The 21,205-nt window shown below is 37.8% G+C and overlaps 1 protein-coding gene across 2 annotated transcripts in view; it reads right to left on the reverse strand.

Moving 5' to 3' along the window:
• Positions 1-227: 227 nt before the first annotated feature.
• Positions 228-21,205, reverse strand: part of dock6 (dedicator of cytokinesis 6) — a 53,602-nt gene continuing 32,624 nt past the window's right edge. For both annotated transcript variants that reach the window (XM_082137570.1, XM_082137571.1), the window contains 22 exons: positions 20,382-20,521; positions 18,353-18,522; positions 18,012-18,160; positions 16,738-16,920; positions 15,142-15,268; positions 14,968-15,052; positions 14,674-14,770; positions 14,434-14,568; positions 12,193-12,345; positions 11,935-12,093; positions 10,692-10,792; positions 10,414-10,606; positions 9,414-9,557; positions 9,137-9,268; positions 6,744-6,758; positions 6,162-6,287; positions 5,075-5,164; positions 4,717-4,953; positions 4,492-4,635; positions 4,298-4,404; positions 3,240-3,413; positions 228-1,600 (listed from right to left, as the gene is read on the reverse strand). In XM_082137570.1, the coding sequence (XP_081993696.1) occupies positions 1,558-1,600; positions 3,240-3,413; positions 4,298-4,404; positions 4,492-4,635; positions 4,717-4,953; positions 5,075-5,164; positions 6,162-6,287; positions 6,744-6,758; positions 9,137-9,268; positions 9,414-9,557; positions 10,414-10,606; positions 10,692-10,792; positions 11,935-12,093; positions 12,193-12,345; positions 14,434-14,568; positions 14,674-14,770; positions 14,968-15,052; positions 15,142-15,268; positions 16,738-16,920; positions 18,012-18,160; positions 18,353-18,522; positions 20,382-20,521 (2,904 nt within the window). In that variant the 3' untranslated portion in view covers positions 228-1,557. The remainder of the gene's footprint in view (positions 1,601-3,239; positions 3,414-4,297; positions 4,405-4,491; positions 4,636-4,716; positions 4,954-5,074; positions 5,165-6,161; positions 6,288-6,743; positions 6,759-9,136; positions 9,269-9,413; positions 9,558-10,413; positions 10,607-10,691; positions 10,793-11,934; positions 12,094-12,192; positions 12,346-14,433; positions 14,569-14,673; positions 14,771-14,967; positions 15,053-15,141; positions 15,269-16,737; positions 16,921-18,011; positions 18,161-18,352; positions 18,523-20,381; positions 20,522-21,205) is intronic.

Genomic DNA, 21,205 nt, shown 5'->3' on the forward strand with positions numbered 1-21,205 from the left:
GCATGTAAAAAGAAGAGGCTTCGAACCTTCAAGCATCCCAAAAATATATGAATGAATATTTTAAAATAACATTAAATATTAAAATATACTTACTGTATAGAGAATATATAGCCTAGTAAATAATATGATTTATATTTATGTATATATAATACACATTTATTATTTACCCTTAATGTGTGTGTCTATATCTGTGTTGTGTGTCAAAAAAAAACAGCTGCTATTAAAAATTAGGAGAAATTTCTTTTAATATAAAAAGTAAAATTGGAAAAGAAAAAAGAGACAAGAATACAAATAAATAAAAAAAACATTTTGGTAATTAAAAATACAGTATTTAGACCAGCAGTTTGCACAGTATAGTGTCGAGACAGGCAGTAGAGGTCAAACAAACATTAGAATAGTGCAAGACGGATATTACAGCAGTCCAACTATGGTAGGAAGGTGAAAGTATTGCTAATTCAGGACAATAGCTACATTCAAAAACCATTTCATCTGGTATCATCACAGAATGGTAACATCTAAATAGTTCTCCTTTTTTTTCCAGTTTACATACTTGTGCATAACGTGGATAGTATACATTACATTAATGTGCATTTACAATAACATGAACATTAAAACGCCTTCGTGTCTGAAAGTAGGATTCGGTGCAGAAGTGGCAGTCCAAATTCAGAGCAGTCAGTGCAGAACGTTAGTGTGCTCTTTTGTTAGTGCGGTGTGGAACTTTTTCCACAGTAAATGACTATATTAATGCCTTATGCTTCCCTCCTCTTCTTCTGTTACCTTAAGGGACACACATCTAAAGAATGATCAAGGGATCTCCACCATACACTCGACAGTCTTGAAACAAATCCAGCCTTTCTTTGCTCATCAACATCAGTGCTTGAGCCAACAGCAGAATTAGTTTTAAAAACAGTTTGCGCAAAGGATGTGATAGATTTAACGCGTCTTGAGCCGGTCTCTGGCCTCAGCCTGTCAGCCGTTAGTCTTGGAAAAGACATGACATAGAGCTTTCACAAACACTTTAATCCACTGAGTGCAAGCAGACAAATCAGACAGCGCTACAAGGTTTTATGTGGCAACACGTTCTCTCTCACACACACACACACTCACTCACTCACAAATGTCTGGAAGGACTGTGGCTCGTATTGCTGCCCTCTTTCTCACACTCACACAAGCGCACGAGACGAGAAAGACAGCACAAACACACAAAAGGAGGAAGTGCAGGGGAGCATCTGAATGCCGTGTAGAACCTAAAATTACCTCTGCAGTTGAGCAAGAAGCTAATTTTTCTCTACTGATGACTAGTTTGAGCAGTTATGCTGCTGTGCCCATGAAGATCATAATGACTCTGTTTACAGCAGATAACCTCTCAGAGTAAACAGACTGAAGAGAGAGAGAGAGAGAGAGAGAGAGAGAGAGAGAGAGAGAGAGGCTTATGCCTGAGAGAGGAATGTGCAGTGTGTTAGTGTGCGTTTGGGGGGGGGGGGTATGGGTGTTTAAATGATGGAGCGGCAGATCACGTCTGGTTTTACATCCACCCGCGCTCAGCTCCGCCACACCTCAGCACTCCACCCGCCGAAAACTGGACCGACTGAGAGAATTCCTGTAAAGATGAGCAAGAACAGATCCATGATTTGAACAAATCCCCTCTGTTGACTCACGGTGGTCATGGCTCTGACAGTCAGTAAAACATTCACTACAGGAAATGTGGTTTGGATGGGAAAAAAAAAAATTCACCTAACAGAACTGCTTATTATTTACTCTTAATTTATTATTATTATTATTATGCATTTAACTTATTATACACATTAATATTGATTTATTGAATGTAGAACTGTATATTAGTATGTTGCCTCAACAGTGTGTTTGTTATTTTAATTGTATTATTGTGTTAATAATATTATTATTTATGTTCATATTATTATTGTCATTACATAAGTTTACTTGATATTTATTCATATTTATTTATGTGGATGCAACTGTATATTATTTAATTGTCTTAAAAGGTAAACAGACAACTGCTTTCATTCATTTTACTTTAATTTATTACACAATATTATTTTACTGTATTATTATTATTATTATTATAATTAATAATAACAACATACACATTTTAAAATGATGATATAAGCATTTAATTTCTCCTAAACATTATTATTATTTATTTATTGAATGTAGATGTAACTGTATTATATTAGTACATTGTCTCAACAAAAGGTGAAAAGACACTTTCAAAATTGCATCCATTTTTGTTATACAATATTAAAATTTCTGTTATTTAAAATTTTTATGTTAACACCGTATTATTATTTCCAATTCTCATGGTTGACAGTGCGCTCACATCGGGCGTTGGGGGGGGGGTCACCATCATGAACGACGACCCTCCGAAACACTGCTGAGCACTGCTTTCTTGTCATTTCTTTAGCAATAATAATTTTTCACGGGACCAGATTGCAACCCTCCTTTATCCCGGCTTGGGTCACATAATGAACAAAAGTACTGATGATGATGAGCATTATTATTTGTTAGAGTCACCATGAAATCAAAATGGACAATTCTTATATTTTTTTCACAGAATGTTGAATGTTTAGTATGAATGATTTTTCTGCACTCCCCTCCCTCTCAAAACGACATCAGTTTTCTTCATGACACGTGTCAGGGACTAAATATCCTCCACAACTGACTGCAAACTGCCATCTAGATCTTCCGCCATTTAGTAAGCAACGCCCAATTCCCGATGGACAAAATCAAGTCCCGCCATTCCAGAAGCAGTCTCACTCGGATATATGTCACAATAGGAAAGAAAAGACTAGTGCAACTTCTGTTTCATGCTGACTTTAATATGATTATTTTTGTTATTTCTTATTTAACTAATTATTTAATATATAATTATATTTAACTACAAACATTAATATTTATGATACATGTAATTTATTATACATTTTATAAACATTTATTTATTGAATGCAGATTCATTTTTATATTAGTACACAGGCTGTGATCGTGCTGTTTGAGGCTAAGACATATTGTCTCATAATGCACACTATTTTTTTTTAAGAGTAATTGGCTGCTATACAACTAGCATGAGTCAGGGTGCACAGATTTTTAATTAGTCAGATGGGTTTAGTTGACAAGTAACCAGGCTGCGATGACCAGTTCTATTATTGTGCTATCATCAATTTCAGATAAAACCGCAAAACGTCACAAACAAGGAAGAATAAATGAGGTGTGTGTGGCGTTACCTCTGTGTTGGTGTGGTCGGCAGAGGCAGCGGTCTATAGAGTTGAGGAATTTTCCGGTTGATAAGGGGAAACAGAGCTTCTCTCAGTTTAGTGTAGTTCCGCTCCATCTCTCGATGGTATTCCTTCTGATCTGAACCGATCAGAGACTTGTTCTTCCTTAGAGCATCCTCACACCTGAGTCAAGAATACTGCAAGTTAGTAGGCTAAAAAACCAAGCTGTCCATTTGTATGAACTAAAATGTAGAACATCTTATTTTAGTATTAATTTCAAACACTGAATCACTTCGTATAGTATTCGTTCAGATACCATGCTGATGTGTGGTTCAAGTAATTGTCAGCTTTATATGGAAATACACTGTTGTCATGTCTAGGACCATAAACATCCAAACCAAGGCCAAAACAAATACATTTTTGATTCACTGCTTTTTTACTTAATTCAAAAGCAAATTTTCTAAATTCAGATTGATTCAATTGGACTTGATACACTGAAAAGCGATTCGCTTTAGTATCATCTTCAAATGCTTTCAGACAAATCTTCAGACAAAACCTTAATATGCATCTTTAGCAGGAAAAATAAGTTTATAGGATCAAAAATAAGTTAAGTAATACTTGAAGGGGAAAAAAAAGAAGAGTGGGTCACCAGTTGGTCGTAAACTAATTTATTTAATTAAACATTGTACTTTAATTCCTGTAGCTGTAGCTCAGTGGTAAGAGCATTGCGTTAACAACGCAAGGTTGTGGGTTCGATCCCAGGGGATTGCACATACCTATGTATAAATGTATAGGATAATGCAATGTAAGTCACTTTGGATAAAAGCGTCTGCCAAATGCATAAATGCAAATGTAATTCAAATTACTTTTTCTGGTGAATAATTTTAAACGCTAAAAGTAATTAAAATGATTTGTTCAAAATCACATATGAAGGCTGATGTGGTTGCATTGGCAGGATTTTTAATCAAAGCATTAAGAATCAAATGAATAACTATCTAAATGTTTCCAACTCTGCTAAAAAGTGAGCGTGCTTGTGTCCTGGAAAGTGTGCAGGAAAGTCACTCCACCTTTTAGTGAAGTCTTTGAAGCAGAGGCGCAGTTTATTGTGATGGCGGAAGAGTTTGGGGTCCTCTGGAATTTCAGACAGGAAGACCTGAGCCACCTCCAGCGGACCCTGTGCGACAACATGTACAGGTTCACATCCACAAACAAGCCGACATACTGGAAAAACAGAAAACAAAACATTGAATTCAAAGGTTACCTGATTAACAGTGGTGCCAACACTACCCTGGAGCACCATCTGGAGCATCTTTGGGTCTGCAGGGTCCTGATGGGTGGCGAAGGCCAGTTCCTGCGTTTTCTTCTGCATATCCTCAATCGCCACCTCCATCGGCATCAGGATGATCTGTAGCGAGGAGGAAATCTAGTTAGAAAAGCCTGTTTCTTGTAGCAATGTACAAATCTCCAAAACCGAAGCGTCCCACACCTCCTCTTTGTGGATGACATTGATGCGGGTCTTGATGTAGGGGAAGGCGTGGGAGGTAGTGAGGATGGTCTTGCGTTTGTACTGCTCATGCAGGTCGCCGTGGGCCCGACCGTCCAGCGTGAACGGCGTACAGTACATGAACGTACGCAGGTTATAGTTCTTGTCAAAGTATGTGATGCGCTCCTTCAGCTCGTAAGTGTCAAAGAAAGGCTCCACATATGTGATCTGAAGGAATGCCTGGGTAACATAAACATACACAGCACTCTTCAATATGGAGACCATATGTTCAAACCTGCAGTTGTGGTCAAAAAGACATATATATATGGCCTTCAGTCCTGCACTAGCGTTCGTTTCTAACCTTATTGGGGTCCAGTTTGGTCTTGTCAACAGGGCTGGAGTCCTTGATGATCGACACCACTTCGTCACCAAATCGTTCAGAGTAAAATTCCTACAAAGGAAATATGCATATTCCTTACAAATAATTGTATTAAAAGCATCATTTGAGATGCAAAAAACAAATTGGTGGACCACGGTCCTGATATTGACCCACGATTTGCCCCCCTCGACTACAAACTATTTCTCATAAATTAATTTAAATTGTAAACTGTGTTTCTTTCTTTTTTCAAAATTTAGGACACTTTTAAACATAAAAACCCCCCCTAAATTTACATTTTTAGAAACAATAGCAAAAAAATTGAAATTAAACAGCTAAACTTTTTCATGTTGAGAAAAATAACTGTTTATAATTATATTATAATGAATTATTAAATATTGTATTATAATTATAAATCAATACATTATTATACCATGGTCTGTCTGAATACTCAATTTTGATTGGCTGGAATGTGTGCAATAAAACAGTTTAATGCACATGTAGCGACAGACAGACAGACAGACAGACACACACACGTCACTCACACACAGAGATTGGAGATCGCGTTGAGCACGTACAGAAACATTCAGGAGCACAGAAACGTATCAATGCTGCCCTGGGACTTTTATTAATAAAATAGCTTTGCTAATGAATCACTACATTATATTTCTCAGCAACGAGGGGGTAACTTATTTATTTATTTATTTAACCTTTATTTAACCAGGAGAGAACCTCACTAAGATTAAAATCTCTTTTACAGGAGTGTCCTGGCCAAAATAGTAACAGCGCTGTTTTTGAAGTAATTAAACTCACAGCTTCATTGTTAATAGAGAGAGACTCTGAAAAGACCCAGGTAAGCATCTCTCATCTCTCTCAATAATTAATTCAAATAAATGCTAAATAACCGTCATTTAACACAATCCTTTATTTAAATTACTACTAATGTTAATAAACATTAATGTTTAGTTATTAGTAATAATAAAATGAATAGTAAAAAGTAACAGTAAAATATTGGTATTGTTATCAACAAAGTAACAACAGCCATTATTATTTCTCTAGACCAGAAACGAACCTCCAGTCTATGTGAGATCTCAGCCAGTTTGGTGATAGAAGGCTCTTTATAAACAAACTCCTGCTCATCCAGATCTCCAAAGCGGCATCCATAGAAGCCCACACGAAAGTAGGTGCCAAACATCCTCTGTGACCTGAACATTGAGGACAGGAACAATGGAGAGACATGTAAAGAGAGAGAGAAGAGCATTGTGTGTCACATAAAAGCCTAAATAACATCACTATAGTCTGCTTCATGCCTGAGGACACAACACTGATGGCATGGAGTCTGGATCTGAATGCGTACACATGTGCCCGAGGCACTGACTGCTGCCATTCTTGTGAAATGGCCTTACATAAGTGTGTCAGAGATGGTGAACCTTAGAGTGAGATGGAACGGCTTGAATTTTATGTTGGGTAACAAAGTTCATGTTCACTCACCAGGAAAACATCCAGACCGCACAGGGGGAGACGGACGGAGAAATAAAAAGAGATAAAGAGCAGAGACAGTTAGTTTCTGTGGAGGAGATCATTATTTTCTAACATAAACTGCAACATATGGTACTGATAAATACAGGAGCATAGTGTGATCGAACAGCCTTACCTCCCATCCTGAACTCTGTGTGCGGACACAACAGGAGACACATCATCACCGACAAGACAGAGAAGACAATCAATCACACCTCTAAACCACACACACTTTACAATAACAGAGAGCTTTGCACCGGAGGTCAGCAATCAAAGTTTGTGGTCCAGATCTCGGCACAAAGACCGGTTCCAGCCAGAGCACACAGTCTCGTTATATAACTTTTAAAGCTGTCAATTACTATTGTTAGTTTGGTCAGATAAATTACTATTAATTATTACAATTAAAAGATAAACATACCTGCATAACATTCTAAACTTTAAAATGACCATAAAAACTACTAGTTTACAGCTCAGATGATAAATAATTGTATAAAATTAAGATGTATAAAATGATAAACCTCACATTTCAGCCTAATAAATGATTATGCATGTTTTATATCAGGGGTTCCCAAACTTTTTCGTTCTAGGACCCACCTAGACAAGTATAATCAATCTCAAGACCCACTTGCACTGGTGCTACCAACTTTATCAGTTGGTCGCACCAGCATGATTTGGTCGCACATTTTTTTTTCTACATGCAATGGGATTAATCAATGCATTCCCGTTTTGCACTGATGTAAAAAGACTGACAGTGACAAGCCTTCATGTTAGCAAAATATTTTAAACATTTAACTCTTAAAAAAACTTTTAAAAACATGTACTGTATGTTCTTTAATGTTTGATTATAATTTTACCGTCTTCACATAGAGATGGGAAATTATACGATTTTATGAATAATAATAATGCCACTGACGATTCTGATTATCGATCCGATTCTTTAACGATTCTCTTATCGATTCTTGATAGCACTGTGTGGAAAAATGTAGTCATATGGTTTTCAAAAAAAAAACAAGGTTTTATTTATTTTAAAGCTTGAGTAAGCAAACTGTACTTTTTATGTAATTTATGTAATAAATATAACTTTATTGTAAAGTGTTACTGATTCAAACGTCTCCTGAGTTCACTGTTGGAAAGATCAGTTGTCCATTCATTAAAATGAATCGTTCAAAGGAGTCATTAGTTCGCGAATTGGACATGTCGTGCGCGTTGTGTGATTATCCCAGCAGTGACATGGACATCCAAGATTTGTGTCAACACAGAAAACATTTCATCACTGGATAGTTTTTTTTCGTTTAATTAAAGTGTTGTTTTATGTCAGCTGAATGTCTGGGACGCTTTTCAGAGAAGATAAGGCAACAACTTATTTAGCACAATTCACACCCAGCGGTAATTGAGGAAGAAAAAAAAATCTCCGAATGCTCCACATGAAACTTTGGTCTTCCGACCTCTTACCACCGTGTCGATTTATTTTGATTAATATGTGCGAGGGAGAGAGAGCAGGACAGCGCTTAGTTTGGAGACGGTGAAGTCTTTTTTACACTTTCGCCTGGCTCCGAAGAGAGAGAGAGAGAGCGCGCGCGCGACCGAATACTCTCTGCTCGTTCTTTCAGTTAAACATGCACTGTGACTCAGTCACAAGCACAGCAGTTCATCTACATTACTCAGCGATCAAATAACACTTTGGCGGGCGCTAAAACTCATAGTCGTTTGGTCATTAATCGGACTGGTTTTGTTTCACTCATCGTAACGTAAATTTAGCTGCAGCTAAGTGCCTTTGTGCGACCCACCTTTTCTCACTGTGTGACCCACAAGTGGGTCGCGACCCACAGTTTGAAAACCACTGTTTTATATAATTAGTCTGAACAAAAACAGCAGATGCTGATTCATGCAAATTAACTGTGACAGTAGGTAGTGCTTATGGAAAAGCAGAATACAGTGGTTACCATGGTTACTCCTCCCCCCTTCTCAATATAATAACTACGTTCAATATCAGAAAGGAGAATTTTGTCAAAAGTTAAGTTTGCTGGAATGATTAAATGCATATTCAAATGAAAATGTATGATCCCATATGTAAAATCTGGAGTACAGAATTTTCCCACCATCTGAGCAATTCAAGTTTCTGATAAGATCAGGATATCATGTAGATAAATCGATAAATTTAATTAAAAGGACATTTTAAATAATACATCAGCACAATGATTTCTGTCCAACTGCCAATTTCACCCAATGCAACTAGGTCAGCAATTACTGCCAAACTTGTTCACATAATTTAAAAAAGGTGCATTGCAATTTTATTACTAATAAATAATACTAATCAATTTATTATTATTTACTACTGTGGTTCTAATACTGAACGAAGCAGCAGACAAAATAACTATAAAAGGATATATTTAATTACAAGAAATAACAGCTGCCCATTTAAGAATGTATAATGAATACTACTGCAATAGCCATTCAACATACTGACTCCAGAAGCCGTGTAAGATTGTTTGGACCTTCTTGCAGACATGACTTCCTGTATCAACAAACCTGATTGTATACTTTGTTGAAGGCGTCCTGCAGTTTGCCGTGGACGGAGGCGAGCTTCTTAAAGTCTCTGTTGGCCTCGTGAATGGGACAGAGGATCTTATAAACCTCATTTATGGCCTCGTACATGGCAGCCTAGAGGAGAGACAGAAACTACAGTCAGCCTTCACTGCGCTAATAATCCCACAAAAATGTGTGTCGCTGACTTAAAAACAAGCCTAAATCCCTTTGATTCCCTTGGATGCTCTCAGTTTTCCGCGACTGTGACGTGAGCTCTCACCATGTTGAACGAGGCAGCTGCTTGCTCCAGAAGTCCCACGAGCCCTGACTCACTGAAGTACTTCCCTGAACAGATGCCCTCCTCTTCTGGGGACAGGATATCATCAGACACCGCAGACTCCTCCAGCACATTGGACGAAATACTCTGTGAAATGCAATTCGAGTGTCAAAGAGACTAAAAATCTATTCTGATCGATTTTTGTTCAATTTATTCCTCTCAATATATTTAAAACATTTTTATTTAAACATTATTCATTTATAAAACATTATTTTAATAAATTGACATTTTTATTTGACAAAATATAATGTTTGCAAATAAATATGGTATGATTAGTATAAATACTGCTGTGAGGTTATTATTTTCATTAAAGTAAAATTGTATTCATCTTTGTGTGTGTGTGTGTGTGTGTGTGTGTGTGTGTGTGTGTGTGTGTGTAAACATTTGACTACAAAATGCAAATGCAAGAATTAGAGTATTTACCAGATTTTCCCTTTTCACCAGTTCATTTCCATGACTTTTTCAGTTCTTAATGAATACTGGATAAAGAGTTCTACCAAATTAAACATTAAAGAGCAAACCTTAACTATAAAAATATTTTTTTGCTACGGATATTAGATTTTTCAAATTACCAGATTTTGTTCATTTTTATGACATACAAAAAAATTAAATAATAATAATTTTGTAAAAGTTTTGTATTTATTTTTCCCGCCATATTTAGTAAAAAAATTATAATAATTTTAGTAATTTGTTTATGTGCTTTTGTCATTTTTCAATCTTTTTTTAATATATTTCTATATAGCTTTAATATATTTTTATTTCAGATTTAGGAATTTTATTACTCTTTTGGTACAACATCTAATTTTTCGAGTTTCACCTGTAATTTTAAGTTTTAGTTAACAATAACAAAACTGGCCCAGATGAAACATTTTAGATAATTAAAAAAATGTTCAAGCTTTTTTTATTTATTTATCAAGCCTAAACACACACACGAAGCATTTACCTGGAAGGTCACACAGCCGATGGGGAGGTAGCGGCAATCTTCAAGCATGTTGAGGTACTCGGCCACCAGGGCGGCGCTATGCACCAGGCAGTGTGCTGCCTCCGCGTGGTTGCCTCTCTCCGAGTGCTTCCCTGCCATGTTCTGCAGCCAGGTGAGTCTCAGATCTGGAGAGTTCTGATAGCCCTTAGCAATCCTACACAAAGAGAAGAGCCACCTTCACATTCAGCACAGGAGCCACATTAGACGTCCTTTGGGTTTCATGAAGAGAGAGCACTGACCTGTACATGAGGTCTAAGAGCATCTCTGGGTCCTGCTGGTGCTCCTTCATTTTCACAGTGTCAGTGAGAATCATGTGGAGGTTGAAGACGAGATCCTGAACCTACAGAGACGACAGCAGAACATTAGCATCATATTAGTGACTCTCCTAGAAAGCATCATTTTTATAGCAGATATAAAGTGTAGAAAAATAAATCCTTAAAGCCTGACATTTAAAATAATAATCATCAGACAAATCTATTTTTTTTTTTAAATGGAATAGTTTATTAAACCTTTAGACAAAATAAAAATAAAATAATAAAAAGTCATATTTGATACATCAGGTTATTGATATTTATATGGCCAAAAAATTCAGATGAAATTCTAATAGCTTGTAATGTAATTCAATGATTACACGATAGTGCATAAAGATATCAATCTGATATCACTCTATATCTCACAAAGTCCCAGTAATATGTCTCAGTAAGATGACATTTAAATGCTTAATTTTATGATCAAATCTCTGTAGTTTTTACTGTGGGGAGCAAAGCGTATGGATATGGATAACCAAGTAAACCTAATTTTCTTTAGTCCAGTCGATGTTCATGTTGAAATATTAATAACAATATTAAAGACTTCATTAAAGATCATCAATTAAAAAATGCATTAAAGATTACACAGAATTAATACATGTGTATCAGGACCTGAAGGGGACTGACAAAAGGCATGTAGTAGATTACGTTAGATGAACAAGTTTTCCAACAAAGTTTAATTCGTGTTTATAATTTAGAGGCCTTAGAAGTTCATGTATTAAATATGATACAGTATAGGCCTTAGTCAGGTTAGACGCTGTATTGAATTTAACACATATGAAAGCGAGGCTGTGAGGGACAGACGCACAGTCTTTACAACGGCACGCGCTGAATAAAGGTCCTGGATCACGGCATTTTCATAACTCACAGCTTTTAAGACGTGTTCATCCAGTTTTCAACTATCAATTGAAAGTTTTTTCGGAAAGACGCGTTTCATCAGCTGAACAATTGGCATGTTGTTAAACAAGAGTACGATCCCTTACTGTAACACGATCCAATGTACTCTAATTCTATCCCTCAGAGTTCCCTGTCAAAAATTAAATATGGCGCTGCCCTGACTAAGGTCTATAGGGTTTTTAGGGTTAAAGGGCACATTAGTGGTGGCGGTTGGGTCCCCTGTGGGATTCGAACCTACAACCTTTTAGCTGGCCACCCAGATTCAAGTGTTTGATACCTGCTCAGGGAAGGTTGAATCTCTGAGCTCCAGGTCATCCTCAGCATACGTGAGAATAGTTTTTAAAGAGCGCCGCAAATGCTCTTCGTTGAAGGTCTGAGAGGTTCCCACGAGTGAAGACAGAGACATGGTGACCTGCATCTTCACACGGGCAAAATTCTACAGATCGGGAGGAAAGACACAGGATTTGGTTTAGTTCATGTCTTCATAGGGAAAGCTGAATCAAGCATCAGAGTTTAGTGTGACATTGTGCCTTACGTTGCCGATCTCAAAGTTCTGTCTCATGAGCAGGTAGAGGGAGGCGCTGGCGTGGCTGCGGACGGAGTTCACGCTGCTGCTGCAGTGACGCAGTAACCGCAAACACAGATCTGCACAGAGCTCAGTGTCCTCCTCAAACAACATCTCTGGGAACTACAGAAACACGTGCAAAGCTTAGCTTCTTCTACAATTTCCTTAACAGGTCATATGTACACAGAGCTGACCTGAACAACTAAGAAAAGTCTTAAAGTCTTAAGTTTTATTTCACAACAATGATTTTCAAAGACACACAAATGTACGGTAAAAAACCGGCAGCTGTGGTTGCCAGAAATTTACCGTAAAGATTACAGTAGCGACATTTTAGGCTTTACAGACTTCAATTTACAGTAAAAAAACAAATTTCATTATCTGATATAATGTTAATTTAGCAATGTATTGAAGTATCAATATCTGTTTTGTTCCATTGTACTACACTGATAACCACTAATCATAGTGGTGATGAGAGTCACATGATGAATCAAAGCTCATCACTAGCAGCTTTTCCACAAGAAAGTTAATACTATATAGAAGCTCAGTTTCATCACACAAACACTATACACCATCATGGTAACACACACGAAATTTAAAAAATGCTATAAACATTCATTTAAAAACATCAACATAAAACCCTAATGTACATAACTGATTAGAAAAAAAATAAGAAAAACTATGAAGAAAGTTATTTCAACAAAAATACATCAAATGTGAAGTGTAAAGGGTTTTTCACTGTAAATTATACAATGACTTGTTCTTTTTCACTTCCAAAAACTAAATTTAACAGTATTATTAATAGAGGTGGGCATAGATTAATTTTTTTAATCTAGATTAATCTAGATTAATTTTGAAATTAATCTAGATTAATCTAGATTAAAATGGCTCATTTGAATTCTGCCGAAGGCATTCAGAATATGTGTGCTACCCAAATAATGACTATAAAATGACTCCTGTTTCCAAAATGCATCACAAACTGCTTGAGAAAGCTGTTCTACTCATACACTGTAAAAGGTTACTACTGTACTGTTACCGTCCGTAGGCAACATTAGGTAGGCCTATGTTATTATCAACTACTATAGGCTATCAATTAGGGATGGGTGATATGGCCTAAAATCTATATTGTGATATACATTGCAGCCTCTTGCGATAACGATATACAGTATATTATAATAAAACCATTTCAGAACAGATTACACAGACCCATGCTAAACAACTGCTAAATGTATTTTTTTTAAAGGGTGTATGTAGTTTTGAGAACATATATTGTGCAAAACTGTAAGTATACAACATAATTTTGCAGATAAATAAAATTTAAGTACACTAGCTGCAGAGACTTAAGTAGGTCTAATGTTTATTATGGCTTGGAGTTTATGAAACCCCAAATTTAAAATTAGAATATTGTCTAACTGATGTCTTTTCAGTTAAAAAGAAACACAACATCGATTCTTAAAATCGAGATTATGTGCTACACCACTAAGATATATTGGAATGGGAATAATACGCGCGCGCTGGTATTCAGTGATATCATGTTTCGTTTTGAATTTGAGGTGGTCGAACGGATTAGTCGTGTGTTAACTTACCGAACTGTTACCCCACACACTCTGTATATAGTTTGCTGCTGCTCGTCTGATGGCTTAAACCCGAACCAAGTCCAAATAATGGATGTTGCACCGATCTTTTTCACCAGCTTTCACTTTCAGCCGTGTTTACTTAAAATGACGACGAATATGCGTTGCAGCCGGGTTTACCTCGCGGCCGCGGGTAGATTGCGTCATCATAGCTTGTGTAGTATATAGAGCCATCTCCCAACCCAACTTGGAGAATAGATTAACGGCGATATTTTTTTTATCGCGCGATAAGAGTCTCGCGTTAACGCAGCACGTTAACGCCGATAACGGCCCACCACTAATTATTAAATTTAATGCTAGATCTATCACAGTAATTTACCCGATATAGTACGGAAACTTTGTTAACCAATTAACAGTTTTTCACTTTTACTGTTAAAAATCACGATCATTTTTTGCAGTGAGTTTTGCATTGAAAGTTTTGGCTGATACCATTAAGCTGATAACTATATTCATCACATGAGCTACAACCGATAAATGGCTGACACACAAATGCAATAGTATTTTGTCTAATACCCCTGGTGCAGGAAGGGTTTTGCACCAATGTTCAAAACTCAGGGTTTAGGGTTAGCCATACACGAACCTTATAGACCAAAGCTCTCTGTGTGCTGAAGCAGTGCTGCAGGAAGAGGGCGCTCTGGTTTCCTGCCATACTGTGAAGGAGAACTCTCAGCACACCACTCAACACACTCTCCTTCAGCTCTGACATCACCACCGTCTGATGCAAACACACACACAAACACCTTTAATCTATGACACACAGTTGTAACGCATGGTATCTGTTGCAACTGCATTCAAATGTGAGCAACAATGTCTCCTTTACTTTGACGATGATCTCCAGTGTGTCCAGGGCTATGAGAGCAGCTTCTGTTGCCAAGTTTCCATCCACTACCGACTCCTGCTCCATCTCTGCCTTGGTTCTGCGCAGAGACAGTGTTTACTGTAAGCTATTCATAGTGCCCATCTGACACACACACACACACAACTGCACATGTACCCTGTGATTATGTGCTTCATTAAGTCGACTGACAGTTAAAGCAACGGCAATCAGATTTCCAATGAAACTAATCAGCGATGGAAAGATATTCAAAAGAGAGAAGGGGGAAAAAAGACACACTTATCCACTCTGTCTGCGTTCTGTCTCCAGTGAGTGACGTTTTTCCTCCAGCGGACATTCTCCTGACCACCGTAAGGACTCCGCTCTGAGGAACGCACAGGACCAGTGATGAATGACAAATTCAATGCTTCAACATTTACTTGGGCACAAATACCACCAGAGCATCTGTCGTACCTCTGCAGCGGCGGACCATCTCCTGTCTTGCTCCGATGGTGCCGAGTATGGCCTCCTCCAGACGGGCCTTCATGTCCTGAGACTTCTTAAAGGTCAGACTGTTGATCCTCTCCAGGGTCTTCTTCCCCTGAGAAAAGGCACAATGAACAGGATGATCAAAACATGTTAACATCCAACACACAAAATCTAGTCAAAATTCTGGTGTTTAAACGGAATAAACTTATTTTTGTGAATTTTAAAGGAGTCATGTCATATGTTTATCTAACACATGACTTGTTTATCCTCTGTGGTCCGTTTACAATGATTTTGCACCAAAAATAGTTTTTCCAGATCATTTTCTACTTTTTTTTAGCCCTTGGAATTAAACAGGACGTTCAGACAATTATAGTTTTAAACTGGTCCAGCCTTAATAAAAGCCTCTTTGTAAACCAGTACACAGTGCATTCATAAAAAAAATTATTAAAAAAATACATGCAAAAAAGGATGTGGGAACATCACATTTGCATTTTTAATGCATAAAACATTTATTTCAGTAAACATTTTTTATTTTATTTTACACAATATGTTTTCAAATAAATATAATATTATTAGTAGAAATACTCCCCAGACTTTAAATTTGAATTCAAATTTAAAATTCTTAGATTTTTTCAAAAAAAAAAAAAAAAAAAGTTAGGGGGAATTGCTACGTAGCCAGAAACAGCACAATGTTAGATTGACTTACTCACATTTGATTCTTACTGTTCCTTTGGTATTAAAGAAAAAGACAGTATCAATCCTACTTTGACTCGAAGGGCCATGTTTCTAAACACCAAATAGTCATTATTGGCCCTGTCCCAAATGGCACCCTAAGCACTCGTGGTCTTCTTACGAGTCCGCACTTTCGTGACGTAATGCCGCTTTGACTGTCAGGAAGAAGTCTGCTGCGGAGCCCGCAATGGGACACACCTACGGTCTCACGGACTTAACGGACACGCGCACACGGCAGCCATTGTAAGTCCACAAGACCGAAAGTGCATATGAAGTGTGCCATTTGGGACAGGGCCATTGAGACTAGGGATGTGCCTGAAGCTAAATACCTTATTTGGAAAGGCATTCTACGGAGCCTCCAAAGGGACATAGTTAGGATTGCTGCCTTGAAACCTTCTGCCGAAACTAGACTTGTGTACGGCTGTTTGTGTACACTGGAAGCCAGTGATTATAGTTTATAAAGTTATAAATATGGATATTTTTCTTAAAAAAAGCATTGCTTCACTTCAGAAGCATTTATTACACCCCTGGATCCGTATGGAGTACTTTTATGATGGACGGATGATGGACGCTTTTTTTGGGGCGTTAGAATCGAAGTTACCATTCACTCCCATTACGAAGCTTGGAAGATCCAGGATATTTTTTAATATAACTTCGATTGTATTCCGCTGAAAGAAAAAAAAGTCATGTACACCTTGGATGGCTTGAGGGTGAGTAAATTATGGAATAATTTTCATTTTTGGTTGTATTAAGCCTTTAAATATTATAAATGTATTTCACATTCACTGACATTGACAAATCCATATTAACCCACTAACTTAAAAAGATGAGAGGGGAATGTGGATGTACCTTGTATTCGAAACAGGACAGACAGAGGTGAAGAAGATCAAGCAAGCGGTTGATTTGTGGCACAGACAGGTCTGACACCCATCGCTCCAACAGCCCTGCGTCTGCATTCTTCAACACCCACAGGAAACAAACCAGCAGCGTCTTGCTGCACTCCGCAGAGAGGGCGCTACACTGACGGCCCGCCTGACCGAGAAACAAACACAAACACATTTACAATACACCAATACACTCACACAGAAAAACACAACAAAGCCGGGCTTGATTAGACATCACATCCGGCAGCCTGTTTGGGACAGGCATATACAGAGGATGTCCACTCCTTACACACCCATGTGTATAATAAACACTCAGACACACATGACACTCATTTTCTCAGTCATACGCTTGCCATTAATATTCACTAATGGACAGGAAACAGTGTTGTACACCTTCAGGGGAAGGAGTATATAATAATTCCCCCTCTTGTGGAGGAGGGTGGTACTGTAGCAGACAGAATGAGCAGGAGTGTGTGTGTGTGTTAGTGAAGGGCTCCTCTAGTGGTGATATTAAGACACTGCAGCTATGACCTCATTCAGTTGAACTTGAGGGAAAATTCCAGAAGACCATCAACTATCACAAGAAATTCTCTCTCTGTTGTTTGTCTTTTCTATTTATTCTTCTAGAGCAGCAGTATGGGTAAAATATGTGGACTCAAAAAAATAAACGGTGTGCATAATATAGCTTATTTCTAAAAGGTATTTTCATATTTTTGGGATTTTTTGATTTATAATTTTTTTGGGAAATTGGGGAATATGACCAGAACCAGGTGAACTGCTAAACCACAGTTCTGAAAAATACATTACTGTTCAAAATGTTAAGGGTCAGTAAAAATGATAAAAAGACATTAATACTTCTATTCAGCAAGGACTCATTCAATTAGTCAAAAGTGACATTATTATGTTACAAAACATTTCTATTTCTATTATCAAAGAATCAAAAAGTAAAAAAATAAAATAAAAAGATAAAGCAGCATAACTGTTTTCAACATCAAAAATGTTTCTTGAGCACCAAATCAGCATATTAGAATGATTTCTGAAGGATCATGTGACAGAAGACTGGAGTTATGATACTGAAAATTCAGCTTTGATCATAGGAATAAATAAAATTTCACAATATTTCACTTCTAAAAGACTTCCATTAAAAACATTACAAATTCTGAACAGTAGTGTATGTTCTCAGTCTTCATTCATAATCATAACATGACTTATTAATGGTGTTCACGAGCAGGTACTCACCACTGACGGCAGAGTGAAGGGGTTGGCCTTGGAATGGGGGAGGGGTGAGCCAGCTATCGCCATGGCAACAGACTGGCTGATGGTGCCGTTGTCTGGGTCGTTATCGTCGACGAGCGCCGAGGCGTGACGTACCCGCTGTGGGGACGTGTCTGGGACATACAAAGGTGGAGAGATACAGATCTTGGCTGAAATGGGACTTTTGTTCAGTTTTTAATGACTCTCCGGAGCTCTGACCTTTGGAAAACTATTCAAGTCATAAACAAAGTGTTCATATAAATAACCGAAGAAGAGATAAGCCGACTGCTCTATTGTGGGAACTCGGCCCAAAGGGTCTCACTAACCGGTGAAGTCGTGGAGAAGGGGCAGCGTCTCCATGACGATGGGGATGAGTGGCAGGTAGAGCTGGGCGATGTGCGAGCGCACCTGGGGGTCTGTGTAGCGGGGGTCCGCATCATGACTGCACAGCAGAGAGTGCAGGGCACTAATGGCCTTCTTGTGGAGGAAGAACACACTGAGAACGAGAGAGATCGGCGTGAGCTGTGTGATTACAGTGTTAGAGAGTCCTGTTTATAAGAGTGTCTAAGGGAGAGTTCAGCCTGTCATCATTTACTCACCCTCAAGTTGTTCCAAACCGGAATGAGTTTATTTCTTCTATTGAACACAAAAGAAGATATTTAGAAAAATGTTGGTAATTAAACAGTTGACGGCTTCCATTGACTTCTATTGCATTTTTTTTTATTGTTTTTTTTCTATGGAAGTCAATGGGGTCCATCAACTGTTTAATTACCAACATTTTTCAAAATATCTTCTTTTGTGTTCAATAGATGAAATAAACTCATTCAGGTTTGGAACAACTTGAGGGTGAGTAAATGATGACGATTTTTCACACAGCAAAACATGCTAATAATTGGATAAAATGTATTTGTTTCACAGCTTGTTCTTTGCTTCTTTTTTTCATGCATGCTTGACTGTTTACTTGAATAATTGACTTTGACAAAGTTAAAGCAATAAAAGTCATCAGCATATTTCTTTGAAGGCTGGAATACACTACAAAGCTTTTAAATAAACAGATTTTTAAACACTTGGAATCACTTAAACAGCACTAAACAACTGAGGATCACACATAATAACCAGACTTTCAAATCATTCTGAATCCAACAAACTGCAAAAACAGGAGCCTTGATGCTAAGAGATGTTTGACAAATGAAAACAATCGCTGTGTCTGAAATCACAGATTGTCCCAATAGGTACTACATTAGAATTTTAACTTCGCGACATTCTATATAGTATGAATGTGTGTAGTATAAATGAAGATCAGACAAACTACATCCGCCATGTTGTTGTTATTGTCATGTGACAAGCGTCAGTTGTGTTGATGGAATGACAGTCTCTCCTGTGGCCTCATGGGATAGTAAAGTGTCCATCGAGCGCGCACTTCAGATTCTCTGTGGAAGTAGTAGGTCATCCGGGTACATCTTGCCTAGCCTGGTAATACCAAACTCTGCTACTTTGCTTTGCTTCGTAGACAGAGTCTGGAAGGGCATAATTGAAAAGCGTTTTCTTTCTCGCAGGGGGGGGGTGAAGTTTAAAATCATTGGTTACCCGTAAGCCAATCACATAACGTTTGGTTATGACGTGTGTTATGCGCATGCTCAGCTGCATCGAACTTCCACTGTAAACACATGTATGATGCGAAAACAAAACCATCGAGCGAAATACCGGAGTGAACATGGCTGTGAACGACTTTTGCAGATTATGTGAAGTAAATCTACGCATCCACGGTACAATCAGCGTCTACGTCACGGCTCTCAGCCCGCCCTCTGTTCGTTGATTGGCCGGCTGTTTTGAGGTCGGAGGAAAACTGGGAGATAGGTCGCTATCTCAGACTGAGTACAGAAGCGAACTGAAATTGAGCGGAAGTACAAAGTCTGACGTAGTCAGGCTACATCTTGCCTACTGTTTTTCGAACACTATGTATTTGGACATACTACTCTGTTGGCATACTGTTTTTCGCATACAATAAGTATTTGATAAGTATAAATATAGGGAAGAATTCGATTTCGGACTTGAGTCGACTCCTCCAGTCTGCAAAGTGGGTCAAAAGTCATGTAGTGTATTCCAGCCTTTAGCTAAGGAATTGAAATTGGCATTGGGAATGTGAACTTTGAGTGAACCTGATTTTTTTTTTTTTGTGTGACATTGTTACAACAAAATTGTGTTCATTTATGCATATTATAAAAAATAAAAAAAATATTAAAAAATAATTGTAGCCAAATTTGATTGACCATGAGATGAAAGTAATCAGCTATTGTCATGAAAATGTCTAAATGTGTATCCCTAGTAAAATACTTGCGCAGGAACGTTTCTCACCCCTCTCCGTCTGGCTCAAGGATGAGTGACAGTTCAGCCAACAGAAGGCCAGACAGAAAATGCTGCTGGCGGAACGGCACCGACAGTTCGAACATGCTGACCACACCCTGATCCTGAACATGACAGGAGAACGCAGAGCTCTACGAGAGAAGACACAGAAAATGTCAGTCTATAGTGAAGTGCACTTTATTTCCTAAGGGAACTCCTTTGAGTGTGTCCAGCTTGATATAATGTGGCAGACAGCAACATAACATCCATCATGAGAGGATATATTCTCCACAGTGAGAAACACTTTACCACACAATTACAAACAAATCAGGAAACTCTACAGCACTGACACTAGAATTCTGAGGATTATGTTAATGTGGTCCGCTTATATACAGATTTGTAGAAGAAAGAGCACTCTCCCTAATCCACGCATGAGAACATGAACGCCCAGCTCTCGAGAGTGGATTCAATTTTAGCCACATCCCACAAAACTGAACTTGTCAAGCTTGAGGAGTGAAGTAAATCTGCCTGCAGGGTCTAATAACATCCCTCACACTTTATCATGCATCATTTCTTATAACCAGTCTGAGATGAAGGAATTAAAGGAATGTTCATGGAAAAAAAATGCATTTGTGGCATAATCTGTTACCACTGAAAATTATTTCAGCTCATCTCTCTCCATAATTTTTGTTTATTAAAAAATCTAAATTGTGGTAGTACACAGTAATGCTCTTATAATGTAAGTAAACATGGCACAAATGTTAAAACAGAAACATGAAGCCCATATTTTTGTTAAAAGTACAAAAATGTACAATACTGGTCAAAAGTTTGGGGTC

Source organism: Leuciscus leuciscus (genome assembly GCF_965113295.1).
Source record: "Leuciscus leuciscus genome assembly, chromosome: 1".
Classification (NCBI taxonomy): Eukaryota; Metazoa; Chordata; class Actinopteri; order Cypriniformes; family Leuciscidae; genus Leuciscus; species Leuciscus leuciscus.